Consider the following 15,251-nt stretch of genomic DNA (forward strand, 5'->3'; position numbering starts at 1 on the left):
TATCTAAAATAGAAACACAAAGTTTTAAAAAATAATTATTTTTATTTCTTAATGTCTTCCATAACCATTTTAAACACCTGAGATAACATTCCTAAAGAGCCATCTACTGATGAAAAACACTTATCAAAGTTCCATAATCCCTTCTAGTCTCACATCAGTTTCTTTTTCTTCTACTAAACCAAGATTAGACATCTTACTATAAAGTAGTACACACGATATGACATGTCCATTAATCCATTCATTCTCCTATCTCTATGTATCCACATGGGTACAAAGATAATAAGTGTGGTGGTCATCTAAAGTTAATTTCTGAGTGAAGGGATTAAGTGACTTCTTAAACTTTTCCTTCATACTTTGCTGCAATGTTTGGATTACTTAAAATACATGTGCACCATTTTTATATTTTAAAAAAGACACACTGAATGAGAAGATCTACTGAAGATTTTAAACACGCTCAGTACAACCCTTCAACCTTTCAGAAAGAAATCTGCTGATCACCATCACCTAGTGTCTCTATAACATTTTTTCAGGCTAGTGGTAAGAAAACTGCAGCACCAGAAATCCTATAGTTCTAATATCTACCAACTCCTAAAACAGTGATCAAAGCATTATTAAAAGAGGTCTTTTCTTAACCATGACGTGGTCTTTGTGATCTATGAGTACTCGCCAAAACCCAGAGTTCATTATTACTACCACAGAATAGTTTCACTTACACAATTGTATATTTGGGTTTCAATGCAATAATACGTAAAGGCATTAAAATGTCATTTAATGGATAGTCTATCTTCTATTCTACCTTTAATAAGGAATTATTCCTAAATCCCTCAAAATGAAAGAAAAACACCCAAAAAAGGGAAAAGATAACTAACTCGTCTAAGTGAACATGCATCTGTAAATCAAAACTTAATAAATTTTATGTATAAATGATCTACTATATTAAAATAAGACACATAGCTTTTGCAATTATACAGACAGTAGAAAACAAAAATATAAAGACACATACCAACAGAGGTGCCTTCATTATCTTAATAAACAGGTGAATGTTCAGTGTAGTCAATGGCTGTTCCATTAGTGTGCTTCTACATTGCTGGGTCAAGTCCAAGACTAGTTTACAATGAAAAAAGTAGAGACGTGCATTTTCCACATCCTCAGAGCTACAAATTAAAAATTAATTAACTTAATGAAGTTCAATGTGTGATCCCTTTAGCATGCAAAAAAATGTAATGATAAATTTTGTGTTTAGTCTCATGCTTTTGATTATTATTTTAGTAAAAGCCTGAAAGAGTATAGCATTAAAATTAAATGAACTTGGGCAAAAAAGAAGATATAGGATATTAAAGTAAATTAACCTTGAGTTATATAAACAATTTTTATACAAACAATTTTTATATAAGGTTAATATTAAAGTAAATTAACCTTAATATTAGTTGTATAAACAATAAACCACATGAGTTGTATAAACAATTTTTTTCCTGAACTTTTTAATATGGTAGTTTCTAAATTATAATAGGTTACAGGCAGGCTTATAACCTTTTTTCCATAAAAGGCTGTCACCTTACGGACAATGAGATTATCTTTAAATATAGTTGCTTTTCTAGAGCTATGCTAAATGAAGCTTTGTAACACAAATTTTCTATATTTAATTTAAACCCAAAGCTGTTTTGAATAAACTTCAGCCAAAACATTCTAAAATAGAAACCATGTGGCAGTTTGTGGGAGTTTGCGAGTTTGTATCTGAAATATTACAAAACTCAGCAAATATGGCTTAGGATTTGAGCTTTGGCATTCCCTTCAGTAACAGAATTCAAAGATAAACTTATAGTGGAGATAAGGTTTGCCAAAATTAAAATAGCATTTTAGAAATATCCATATGGCATTAGTAGGGTTTGGCAAAATACTACAAAATTTTATTTTTAAAATGCTATTTTAATTCTTGAGACATATTTAAAGTGAGCTTACAAGGTTCACTGACTTCAAATTTAATTACAAAGTAATTTCTAATCAATTCAATGATTAAAGAAATAGTCACTCAAAGCTTTACTTAATCCCTACTATGTGTTAGGTCCTATGCAAAACACAACAGACAAAGATAAATAAAACAATTACATCCTTGAAGGGGATATATTTAGCAAAACAATTAAAATGGATTTGGTAAGTGCTATAATATGCAAAATACTATGAGGAACAAGGAAATATTTTCTTTCTGCTTCAAATTAGGAAGGAGAAGGAAGGAGGAGAAAAGGCAGATTGTCTCAGAGCTTAAAAATCAAAAAGGAGAGAATGACCTCTCCAATCAGACAGGACAAATAAGCATTTCAAACAAAAGTTAAGATGCAATGAAAGTATATAACTTATTGAGGGGATTCCTGAACAGTCACATACTGCTGAAAGTAAAGTGGTGAGTGCATAAGGTCCTAATAAGTAAGGCTGGACTTCACATTGCAGCCTTGAAACAAAAGAATAATGTTGGAAAATTATTTTATCAGGGATCATATTTGCTTGCAGATAACAGAAAACAAAACTAGTGAAACTTATTTGAAGTTTACAAGAAAATCTCACAGAGTATAAGGAAAATTCAAATAATTGGATCAAAGAAAAGTCAGAAGATAAATGTAGAGACCTGAACAGCAAGAGTTCAGGAAACTTCAGTTTGCCATTAACACTTTTCAGTTACCAATTGAGTCTCGGAAGACACCTTTCTGTTTTACTTGTAAGTGGGCAAAACATTCTTGTGAGCAAGACAGCTACCATGTTGTATAATCCAGTTTTTCCAAGTCCAATCTAAGTTCCTGGGAGAGAGGATCTCTCATCTCTCTCATTTGCTCAAGTAAACCAATGGACTGGCTGGCCCTAGGTCAAGTGCCCACCTCTGATTTACTTGATTGTGATATGGATCGGGCATGGATAATACCCTTCTTTGCCCATAGATTCTTTAGGAAGGCAATATACAGAGGTAGCAGAAAGTACTGGAGTCTATGGCATGCTACCTCTTTTACTACCTATCACAGGCACCTTTCTTAACTAACATGTAACTTCAAACACACTCAGATCAAATATAATACAGCAATTAATATACTAGCCTTAACTGATGTTATAATGCCAGAAACTAGAATAGCATCTATATCACACAGAAGGCATTCAATAAATATTTGCTGAATGAAAGAACTAACAAGTGAAATTCACTTTACTCCTATTAGGAAACAACTCAAATAGCCAATTACTTTATCCAGAAGTAACATCACAGCACCACTGTATTCAGAATCCATAATCTTTCCCTGTCACCTCAGGTCCAGGGATGACTCATCGACATCTTGTTATCCATGAAGAAATGATAATCAAAACTTCCCCAATACATCATATACTCATGAAAATGAAAAACAGGTTAAGAAGCAAATGAAAAACAGGATAAGAAGATAACTGCATTTTTAAACTCCCATTTAAAAAACAGGAAAACAAAAAAAATCTTACAGAACAATACCATGCTTTAGTCTCAAAATATATATACATATTCTCTCTGTGTGTGTGTGTGTGTGTGTGTGTGTGTGTGTGTGTATAAATAGACTATATATACACATATACTATATATATATGTATAACTTACTGAACAGGATGTGTAAGGTAAATAATAGGACCTATACCTTACCAATAAATAACTACCTCTTTATGTTTTAAGCATATCACCATTCACCATTCACCATTATTTGCAATTATTCATTAACTAAAAAATATAGAAGCTGGTAACACAAGAGAATACAAACAACTAACCCTCAGAGAAACTGTGGGGCTACCATGCAATCACTGTGGTATGGAGAATAACAAGGCTTCCCCCAATTCCAGAATGGGAAATCAGCAGTATGGAAAAACAGTGAGCATCCATCCATTTTATTTAACTCATTAATGAGAGAACCAGCAGAATGAGACAGGTAAATATGGAGAGACTAATGGAAAGAGGAATGCTGGTTACTGTCATGCAGATCAATAACAACATAACTTCTCTTTGTAGAAACTTTTTTCTCTGCCTACTCCCATTCCCTCAAAAGTTATTACACCTTATCAGTTTGTTATACACTAGCTTCTAAACGTAGAGCTATAAAACATCTTGGCTTTAAACATTTGTGTGTGGTATATCATATAGCTGCTATTTCCTGAGAGGTCAGCAGGAGGGCTCATTAAAAACTCTTGGATGGCATTAAAAGGTCATACAATCACCATTTTGCCCTGTTTTGGATCAATTTTCCTGAAGAACATTTTGAAGTCAAAAACAGAAAGAAAACTTTAACCCTAGGGAGCCAGCAAAAAAGAAAGCAAAGGAGGCTTCTACCTAAAATTGTAAACTACACAAGAAAAATAAACATTCAAATATTCTGTTCAAAAACTGTACTTAAATACATTTAAGATTATTATGACACATAATTTATAAAAGACTCACAAGAAATTTCTGAAGCTTCATTATGAAAGCTGTTATTTTTACTCCCTATTTGATCACTGCAGGAGATACATTCCTAAGATATCCCACTTGGCCACGTGTATCTTGTGGCTTATCCATTCTGCCTTCATTACCTTAGTCTAACATCACTTCTGTATTTTTTAAGACTATAATACAGCAGACGACAGTAATAAAGAGGATTTCAGGCTTCATTTATATATTCACATCTGCTATGATTCCTTCATATAAGCCCATGCTGTGGGAACATAATGGAAATGCTAAGTAATACGAAAAACGTGAACAAGGAAAAAAAACTTTAAATTGTTGACATGTGCTTTTTATACATACCCAATACTTTCCAAAAGGGCAATTTCTGTGGTTAAGACAAATTGGTATGTAGTCCCATACACAAAAGCGGCTTCCATGACTGCCCTGTGCTCTGAAGAAGAGATGAAAGGAGTTGGGAGACAGAAAGAGTTAGTTTGTGTGACTCTATGTAAACCTCTATTCTGAATATTATCCTACACTCTTTTATGTTCTACTATATTTAAAGAAGAGTCCTTTGCAGATAAACTAGTAGGGAAATGCAGGCAGTTAAAAGAAGTTATAAAAAGTCTATTCTATTAACGGTAAAAGAAGAATTCAGAGGGAATAGAAAATGAGCTTTTACTTGAGAATATAATATACAACAAATTTGTGGTAGTTTCTTTCTAGTAGTAGGGAAGAGAATATGAATCCATCATACAACTTTCATGTCAGGTTTTATTTGTGTATGTGTCTGTGTATATTAGTTGTGGGTTAGTTTTTTTAAATCAAACTTATACTGAAAGAAAATAATTTTACAAGGCATATTAAGAAAAACAGCCATTCCCCTATCCTCTACTGCATTTCTAGTTCCCAAGGAACAAGCACGTTCAACTCTATTTCTTCTTATTTCTTTTATTTCAATTATTGTTTCTTTATATATATATATATATATATATATACACACACACACACACATACACACACACACACATATATACATACTTTATATATATACGTATATATATGTATATACATGTATATATACATGTATTTATACATGTGTATATATGTATATATACTTCATATATACATATATATACATATATACATATAGATGTATATGTTTATATATGTGTATATATTCATATATATATACTTATATGCGTATGTTTATATATATACTTATATATGTATAAGTATATATATAAATACACATATACATACATACATAAGTATATACATACATGTATATAATGTATGTATATACACACATATACATATATATGTATACATAAGTATATACATATACTTATATATAATGTGATATATATGTATATATAAGTATATATATTTCTATTCTGAATAGAATATTATATATTCTATATATATACACTTATATAAGTATATACATATATACTTTTATATATCTCTGTGTGTGTGTGTATATATATATATATATGACATTAGTATTATCTGTTGCCTTCCTACTGTGGAAGATAATAAACCACCTCTCTTTTCTGAAACTCAGCTCCACAAATGTAAACACATCCCATCCCAATTCTCTCAATACAGTTCTAACTTTTATTGGATCAATACCTAGTATTTATTTTGTTGACTCAGTAAATACTGTTTACAGATAAGTCACTTTCCCTTTTTGAGCAACTTCTTCACTATAGTTATAATTATCTTTTAAAAAATTTTGTTCAAGTTTTTTCCTAATTTCTTCCTAAACTCTTTCACAATTGTCTCTCTCAATACTTCAAATATATCAAGTATACTATCAAATCCATCTTATTGTAAACATTTCTGCAGAGCCTTCTGATTTGCTCCAATATGGACTCTTGCTATTTGGCCTGCTGCACAACTGCCATTCTGAGGATTCTCTTATACCCTCTCTTGTGTTGGGTCCTTTTGCCTGTTATCCAATATTGCCTTCTTTATTGCTCCCTTGTGCCCATTATCTAATGCCTTCCTGTGAGAGGACATATGGAATAGACAACTTTTGCAGCCCTGAACATCTGAAAGTGTCTTAATTTTATTTTCACAACTAACTATAGTTGGCTGGGCACAGAATTCTAGGTTCAAGTCATTTCCCCTGAGAATTCTGAATACACTGCTCCATTTCCTTACATTTCTAGTGCAGTAATTTAAGAAGTTCAATGACATTCTGATTCTTGATCCTTGAACTGCAAACTCTTCTTTCACCTCCGGAAGATCTTAGGATAGTCTTTTCAACTAATATTCTAAAATTTCAAAATGGGATGTCTTAGTGTGTCTCTGTGGTCATCCACTATGCTGGGACTCGATGGGTCCTTTCCATCTGGAAGCTCAAATCCTTTAGTTCCAGGAAATTTTCTGGAAGTATTTTTGATGATTCCTTCTTTTCATATTTTATTTCCCCCTTTCTCCTCACTGTCATTTCCAGACAATAATCTCCCCATTTCCCACATATTTCCCTAGCACTTGAATTTCATATCATCAGATTATTCCACTCACCACCCCACCTTGGAGTCACCCACCACCCTAGCCAGGATCACTCCCTGTCATTCATGAAGAATTTAGCCTTTGTCACACTGTCACTCTTTCTAATACTACTCCTGTCATAATCCTTGGGAATTTTATTGGCCACATAGACAATCCTTTCAAAAACCTAGCCTCTCATGCCTTGGCCTTCTTTATTCCAGTCATCTTTCTTCAATCATATCTTAACCACTGACTCCACACCTTGTAATTGCCAATTACTGCAATCCCCTCCTAAATCTCCATATCTAGCCTCCTGCCCCACACAAACACACAACTCCAGCTCACTCTGTTTAGCACACAACTCTAACCCAGCAGGACCTACAATCCATAGGTCTTCCTCCTCTGATCTTCTCTTTCCTCCTTAATTAGGAGGAAATTTCCTGGTCAATCTTTGTAATACGTAATTCCCCTGCCCTATCTTTTAGGTTCAAAAATACAATCCAGGTTAAGTCAGTGCTCTGCCTGTTCTATACTTAGATCTGCAAAAGGAAACATAGCCAGGGAGAGTGGGAGGGAAGCCAAAGCAAGCTAGCATCACCATGCTAATGGTATCACTTTAAATTGCTGATATTAACTATTATTGCTGACTAAAAACCACTCTTTATTTGCAGGCCTTGGAAATAACTCTCTCAACTCTTCTCTCAAACTAGCTGATGATTTTGTGTCTTTTTCACTGAGAACAAAGAACCAATTAAAAAACAAACCAAAAAACTTTTATAAACTCTTAGCACCATGTTTACCCACTTGGCTGAATGATGTTCATATTTTCTCATCCCTCTGATTACCAGAGATGAAGCTTCTGTGCTCCCAACTAAGAACAACCCCTGCCCTTGTTGGCTAGATTCCATCCCCTCTTGCCTACTCGAAAACTTTACTCCAGCAATTCTCCCCTTTTTCCTACGTGAGGCATTTCCCTTTTTCTACTGGATCTTTCTCGTTAACATACAAATATGCTTTAAAAAAAATTCTTCTCCTAACCCCATATATTCTTCCAGTCAGTGCCCCATTTTTGTCCTTCCCAATAGCAAAACTACTCTAAGGAGTCTCCGTGTTCAGTCTTCAATTGTTCTCTACCTATTCTGTTTTATACTCCTCCTATTGGGCATACAGAAACTGCTTGTGAAGGTCACCAGTAACTTCCACATTGCTAAGCATAATGGCCACTTGCCACTTCTGATCTTAATCAACCTTTCAGCATCATTTAACATAATTGTTCCTGCTTTCTTCCTTAAAACTCTATTTTTACCTTGCTTACTGGGCACTTCTACGACATTCAGTCTCCTTTACTGGTTCCTCCTTACTGTACTGATCCATAAATGTTGAAGTATCTAACAGGTTCAGTCTTCTCTTTTCCATCTAGACTACTCAGTAATCTCTTCTGGTCTCACAGCTTTATTTCTCACATTTACATTCCTAATCCGTACTCCCAACATAAAATGCAGTCTAGTAATATCCAACTACCATACTGATATCTCTACTTGAATATCTATTGGGTATTTCGCAAGGATGATGTCAAAAAGTGAATTCCAGGAGCTTCCTCTCCAGACTATCTATTCCCAGTCTTCTGAAGCTCAGATGCTATCAATTTCACCTTTCAAGTAGCTCAGGCCCAAACCCCAGAACCACCCTTGTCTCATTATTTCTCAATCTATATTCAATAGATCAGCAAACTCAGTTAGCTTTACTTTCCAAACACTGCTAAAATTCAAATTTGTTGCCACCTCCATTGCCGTCACCCTGGTCCAAGCCACCCAGCATCATCTCTTGCTTGATTTATTGCAATAACTTCCTATTTTTCTCCCTTACTCTATCTTTGCTCCTTCCAGTCGAAGCTAGTCAACATTATCTATTGAATACTGGAAACTACTATTCCAGGTACAGGAGGACTAAACGGAAATCAAAAAGAAATAGCTAACACTTTCAGGGCACATACTATACTCCAGGAACCATTTTAATTATTCAAATTCATTTGATTCTCACAATAACACTAAGGTAGGCACAATTTATTTTCCCCAACTTAATCACTAGGAAACTGAAGTTAAGTAACTTGTCCAAGTGCTCACTACAAGTAATCAGTTTGGCAGGACGTCTAACTTAGAGAGTCCTTGTTCAACCTCCCTCTATATTACGCTGCCCATTTAAAGAAAAACAGCATAATCGTAAAGATGCTTTAGATTTATTTTTAAATATTAAGAATGTAGTCAGAAAATACACTATTTTAAGTACTTCAACATACATGAGTGCAGAGGCACAACAAAGAATAAGGCAAAAGTTAAAGAATACCTGGTATTCCAATGGCTCTTACATATGAGAATACAATATTTGCTTTTCCTTTCAGAGCATTTTCTATGTTTTGAAGGTCTTCCAGGTTGGTAATATATTTCACTTCATTAAAAAGAAGAGCACTGAAATAAATACAGATATAATTAGTAGAAAAATCTGATATTTAGTTGCACCACACTTCTTTTAACAACCTAACCAAAACAGAAACAGATCTCCATTGAACAAATTATTAGTAGCAATAACGTAAGCATTTTAATAATACTAGATTAGAATCACTCTCCAGATCCTTACTCCGTCTCTGAGAACATCAACCAAGGACAGTTGTTAGAAATGATATTCTCTATGACAACGGTCTCGACAGATTAAAACTGCATTCGCTAACATCCTAGTCTGGCCAAATAATCCCACACAGATCTCTCAGCCTTGAACACATTTAAGCACTTCACATACCTAAACGGCAGGCTTCTTTCCATGGCCTATAAGGTCCTACATGACCTAGACCTTATATACCTCTCCAACTTCATTTTGTTCTACCATTCCTCATGTTTACAACATTCTAGGCAAACCTCAAAGCCCCTGCACACATTCTTCTTTGCTGGAAACTATTCCTTTTGCTCCATTTCATAAATATGATCTCAGATTAAACATCGTTGCCTCAGAGAAGTCTTCTCTGTTGGTCCTGTGTAAGTAAGCCTATAGCATTTTCCTCTCATTTCACTAGTTGATTCCTTATAGTACTTATTACAATTTATAATTATCTATATATTTATTTTCTTGTTTATCCCCACCTTTTTCATTAAACCCTCATGCCCTTGAGGCAAGGATCTTGCATATTTTATCACTATATCTGTAAAAACTTATAATAGTGCCTAGTGCACTGTAGATATTCAATAAACATTTGTTGAACGGATGAAAGAGAAAGAGGGCAGGAATTATTTACTCTCATTCTTTATTTGAAGAAATGGAAGTTCAAAACACTTAAAAGCTTACTCAAAAATGCATTTATTGAATGAAGAAGCTAGGGACAGAATACAAAACAGGTGTTCTCAATCCTAGTCCACTGATCTTTCCACTGGACCATAGTTCTTCTGAATCATCCTTTCAATGTATAAATCAGAGTGACTGAGCTTATTTCTTCAACCAAAATTATCCATTTTTAAAAGTTGTCTACTTCTGTATAAATTCTCTATTCCTAACAACTCATTCCACTTAATCCCCATGTGCATAAGTGTACTTTTTTGATAGGCTATACTTTAAAACTTTTTGAAAATGTTTTAAAATTTTCATGTTGCAGATCCACATACTTAAATAAACAAAGGTTCACTCAAATACTTCCAATAAATTAGTCAAACAAAGTTTCCTCTTATAAAGTTTTTCCTAATACAGTAGTTCTCAAACTTTTTGGTCTCAGAAAACTTATATCCTTTAAAATTATTGTGTTCCTCAAGGAGCTTTTGTTTATGTAAGTTATTTTTACCCATAGTTGTCAAAATAGAAATTAAAACAAAAATTTAAAAATATTTATTAACTCTTTTAAAAATAAACACCATTACATGTTAACATAAAAACTTTCTTACAAAAAACACCTAAAATTTCCAAAATCAAAGGAACACTTAGTGCAAGACTGGTGTTGTTTTATATTTTTGCAAATATCTTTAACATTGGACTAAACAGAAGACAGCTGGATTTTCATTTCTGCTCCTTTATGCAATCTGTTGTGACATCACACATCATGTAGCCTCTAGAAACCCCATTCATGAAAGAATGAAAAAGTCAAATAATGCCTTAGTATTACTATAAAAATATTTCCACTTAGTGGGCACCCTGAAAGCACTGCCCTAAATTACACTGGCTTAAATATTTACCCATTCATTACACATTTCTTCCACTTTTAAAAAGAAATATAAAACTTGATCTTCTATCATTCCCAGGGCTGTTTTGTTTTTATAAGAAATATGTACTGGGCAGTACTCATTTTGTGCTAGATATTTTCCAGTTTTCATTTAATCCCTCAACAATACTTGCACAACATTATTACACACATATTCACACACAGGCAACAATCTGAGAGACTAAGTAACCTGCCCCGTCTCATACGTCTAATTGCTGGTAGAGTGTCTGACATCAAGGTCAGGGTTTTCTAAATTATATTACTGACCACTCATAAAAACGGGAAACCAGGTGGAAAGGTAGCAACTAAAGAATGGCAATGGAGTCTCAGTGGCAAGCTGGGCTATTAGCCGCCTATACATTTTGGCTAGTCAGTCCAGAACCACCCTTTAGTTACTTCAAAATAGTTGAGAGGTACAATCTAGTAAGCTTAATTGGACTACCATATAAATTCTAGGCTTGGAAATTACATTCATCTAGCCATGACTTTTATTGTTTTACTATCTTCAATCCATTTGTTTCAAAAATTAAGTCTGAGTGTACAACCCTCCCCAACCATTGTTTGCAATAAAGACTGGCAAATATTTATTAGGTACTTACCACATGCCAGGCATAGTACTAAGCACTTTATAAGTAGCGGCAATTTATCAATCTGGGGAGATGTCAACTCCCTTTTGCTTTGTCCAGTTTTCTACGTCTTCACAGTAGGCAGAGCCCAAGTGAAAGCTGATACTATCATAACCTTGCTTTCCCAGGCTCCCTGTTACAAAGCATGACTATTTGACAATGAATCACTTGCCTGAGATTCAGAAGCAGGAGCAAGTGACACCAACAACAAGCAACAGTTAAGAATTATTTCAAGAAGCAGTGGCAATAACAGCTGGCTTCAAAGGTAGCAATGACAAGTGTTAGTCACAGCCCCAGTGCAAGGGATGCAAGCTGTAGCATCCAATGCTCAGCAATAACGCAGCTGTCCTCCTCAAACTCATTCTGTGTCATAATTTTCACTGTAATGCAGAACTGTCTAACCTTTGAGTCCAGTTCTCCAGCCCTTCTAGCAAGGTTGAGATTTCCTATATCCACTCCAAATCCTTTTCTGCTTAAACCAGTCAGACCCAGATTCTAGGGCTTATAACTAAAAACCCTGAGCAATGCACTCTGTCTTGTTTAATTTTCATGGCAACCATCTGAAAGCAGTACTATCATTAACCCCATTTTAAAGATAAGGTCATGGGGCTTAAAGAGGTTACCCTGCCTAATGTCCCAAAGCTCATTAAGCAGTCATTATCCATGACACAATAATAACCAAAACTAATGACATTCATAATTTAATGATCTCTATGATTTTTCCCAATGGCTTTCTCACTTTAATATATCCCTTAATATGTTAATTTTCAGAATATGAGGATCCATTCCACAGCCTGTGCTCCTTTACTCCATTTCCAAAGAGGAGAAATACTGACAAAAATGGGTTAAAGGAAAAGTCTCTCTTGAGATTTTCTTGTTCTGTTGATGGGGTAAAACAGCCTGGGGCTGCTCTAACTACAGTTCTTCCTGTATAGGCCTTCCTTTTCTTTGGCATGCTTTTCCTGAGACTTCCCTGCAATAACTACTAGGTAGGTAAGACATTTGCCCAAGAATTGAGTGGGTGTCAGAAAGAAAAACAACAAAGGGTCTATCTGACCCTACTTCTAGAGCAGCAGGCAACTCAGTATTTTTTGAGATAGAGACAATTTTTGTATTACATTTCTGTCATCATTTGAACTCTCAGAACCCAATAAAAAGGAAAATGTAAATGTTTTAGCATACCAAAATCCCCAGAAAAAAAAAAGAGAAAGAGGGAAAGAAATTACTTTTATCCAAATTAATAACCATATACTATGTCCGGGCAGATTCACATACAAAAAGAAATATCCCAAAGTCTTCTATTAAGTATTTTCTAAATTAACACAGATTAAAAACAAACCAACAGGTAGAAGCCACCTCTTAAGAGTACAATAATCAAGTTGGAAAATATCAGTCTTAGTCTTGTGTCATAAATTATATCTTCTCCTATTAGCTTGCTTCTTATAAAACTATAATTACCAGAAACAACTTTATGAGCTTAAAACTTAAGAGGATTTCTGGTCTTCTCATTTTTAACAACCAAAAAGTGAAATTTCCAAATTCATCATCCACAAATCCAATATTTTAGCACCTAATATATGTCATGTACCACGTATGTACTGGTAGAAGCCCTTTGTCTAAAAATTCACAGTTTGGAGATATAATCATTAATACCAATTAACAGAGCTGTGAGGAATTCAAATCCAAGAAAAGCATTTTTTTCTTATACTTTCCCAGTAAAAAGTACATCATTTTCAAAGAGGAACCCACCCGATAATATCGTATAGAAACAAATCTGATATATACAAAAGAATGAACAATAACATAGGCACAGTTTAGGAGTTTTAGAGGAAGACACTTCTAAAAGTAACTTTCTCCAGAGGTTCTACAGTAACAAGGCCTAAACACTCAATCCTTACACTCTGCAATAATATGTTAAAGAATAAAATATCAGTAGAAACTATGACAGTTAAAAATAATTCTTCTAATATTTTAAGTTCATATTATGAGTAGTATATTAAAGGAAAAGGAACTTCTATTTTCTGACAAAATACAGTATTGTCACAAGAAGTACCATATGTTAATAAAGAGTTAATGAGATTTCACTTTCTTACTGGACTATCTTTTCTTTTTGCATCATTTGATGATTTTTTTTTTCTTTTGCAACTTTTAATTTTTTTTTTTTTTTGGAAGGTCTTGCTCTGTCACACAGGATAAATGGCAAAATCATAGTTCACTGCAGCCTCGAACTTCTGGGCTCAAGCCATTCTCCTGTCTCTCCCTCAGTCCAAGTAACTTGGACAACAGGCATGCATCATCATACCTGGCTAATTTCTAAAATTTTTTTGTAGAGACTGGGGTCTCCTTATATTACCCAAGCTGGTTTTGATCTGCTGGCCTCAAGTGATCCTCTTTCCTTAGCCTTCCAAAGTGCTGGGATTACAGTATGAGCCACCTCACCTGGCCTGAGGATTCTTAGGAGTCAACAATGAGTTCAGGTAAAAAAGAATGGGCTGGGTGCAATGTCTTGCTCCTGTGATCCCAGCACTTTGGGAGGTCAAGGTGGACGGATCACCTGAGGTCAGGAGTTTGAGACCAGCCTGGCCAAAATGGTGAAACCTCTATTTACTAAAAATACAAAAACTAGCTGGGCACAGTGGTAAGCACCCGTAAACCCAACTACTCAGTAGGCTGAGGCAGGAGAACTGCTTGAACCCAGGAGGCAGGGGTTGCAGTGAGCTGAAATCGCACCATTGCACTCTAGCCTGGGCAACAAGAGCAAAATTCCATCTCAGTTAAAAAAAAAAAAGAAGACTGGCCTTTCTTTGCAACTGCTGCCTCATGGCAAATATCCCCACCCACTGCCACACCATGAACTCACATTTGTTTTTTTCTTTTTTTTTTTGAGACGGAGTCTCACCGGGTCGCCCAGGCTGGAGTGCAGTAGCACGATCTCGGCTCACTGCAACCTCCATTTCCTGGGTTCAAACGATTCTCCTGCTTCGGCCTTCCAAGTAGCTGGGATTACAGGCGCCCACCACCATGCCCAGCTAATTTTTGTATTTTTAGTAGAGACAGGGTTTCACCATATTGGTCAGGCCGGTCTCAAACTACTGACCTTGTGATCTGCCTGACTTGGCCTCCCAAAGTGCTGGGATTACAGGCATGAGTTACCATGCCCAGCATTTTTTTCTTCTTAACTGATAAATGAAAATTCCTGCATTTATATAGGAAAAAAAATAACATTTTAGAGGACTGGGCAAAATCCATAATGTTATTCTCACATGTTATTTTGATCATTACAATAATCTCATGGGGCTGCAAGTATAACACATAAGAATAAGGAAAATAAATATAAATTGCTCATATTCTCAATCAATAAAAATTAGTTGTTACTTTCCTTTTCTAAATACAATCATCTCTCAGTATCTTCACGGGATTGAAATCCAGGATTGATTCCTGGATACCAAAACCCATGGATGCTCAAGTCCCATAT

At 34.8% G+C, this 15,251-nt stretch overlaps 1 protein-coding gene across 10 annotated transcripts in view; it reads right to left on the minus strand.

Moving 5' to 3' along the window:
• The window catches only part of TXNDC16 (thioredoxin domain containing 16), a 115,780-nt gene that overhangs the window by 75,991 nt on the left and 24,538 nt on the right, over window positions 1-15,251 (minus strand). For 9 of the 10 annotated variants that reach the window (XM_032251070.1, XM_032251068.1, XM_032251067.1 and 6 more), the window contains 3 exons: window positions 9,260-9,381; window positions 4,775-4,865; window positions 1,004-1,154 (listed from right to left, as the gene is read on the minus strand). In XM_032251070.1, coding sequence (XP_032106961.1) covers window positions 1,004-1,154; window positions 4,775-4,865; window positions 9,260-9,381 — 364 coding nt within the window. The remainder of the gene's footprint in view (window positions 1-1,003; window positions 1,155-4,774; window positions 4,866-9,259; window positions 9,382-15,251) is intronic. The other variant, XM_032251072.1, reaches the window with a different exon arrangement.

This window comes from Sapajus apella, unplaced genomic scaffold (genome assembly GCF_009761245.1).
Source record: "Sapajus apella isolate SASKATOON/1434 unplaced genomic scaffold, GSC_monkey_1.0 scaffold74, whole genome shotgun sequence".
Taxonomy (NCBI): Eukaryota; Metazoa; Chordata; class Mammalia; order Primates; family Cebidae; genus Sapajus; species Sapajus apella.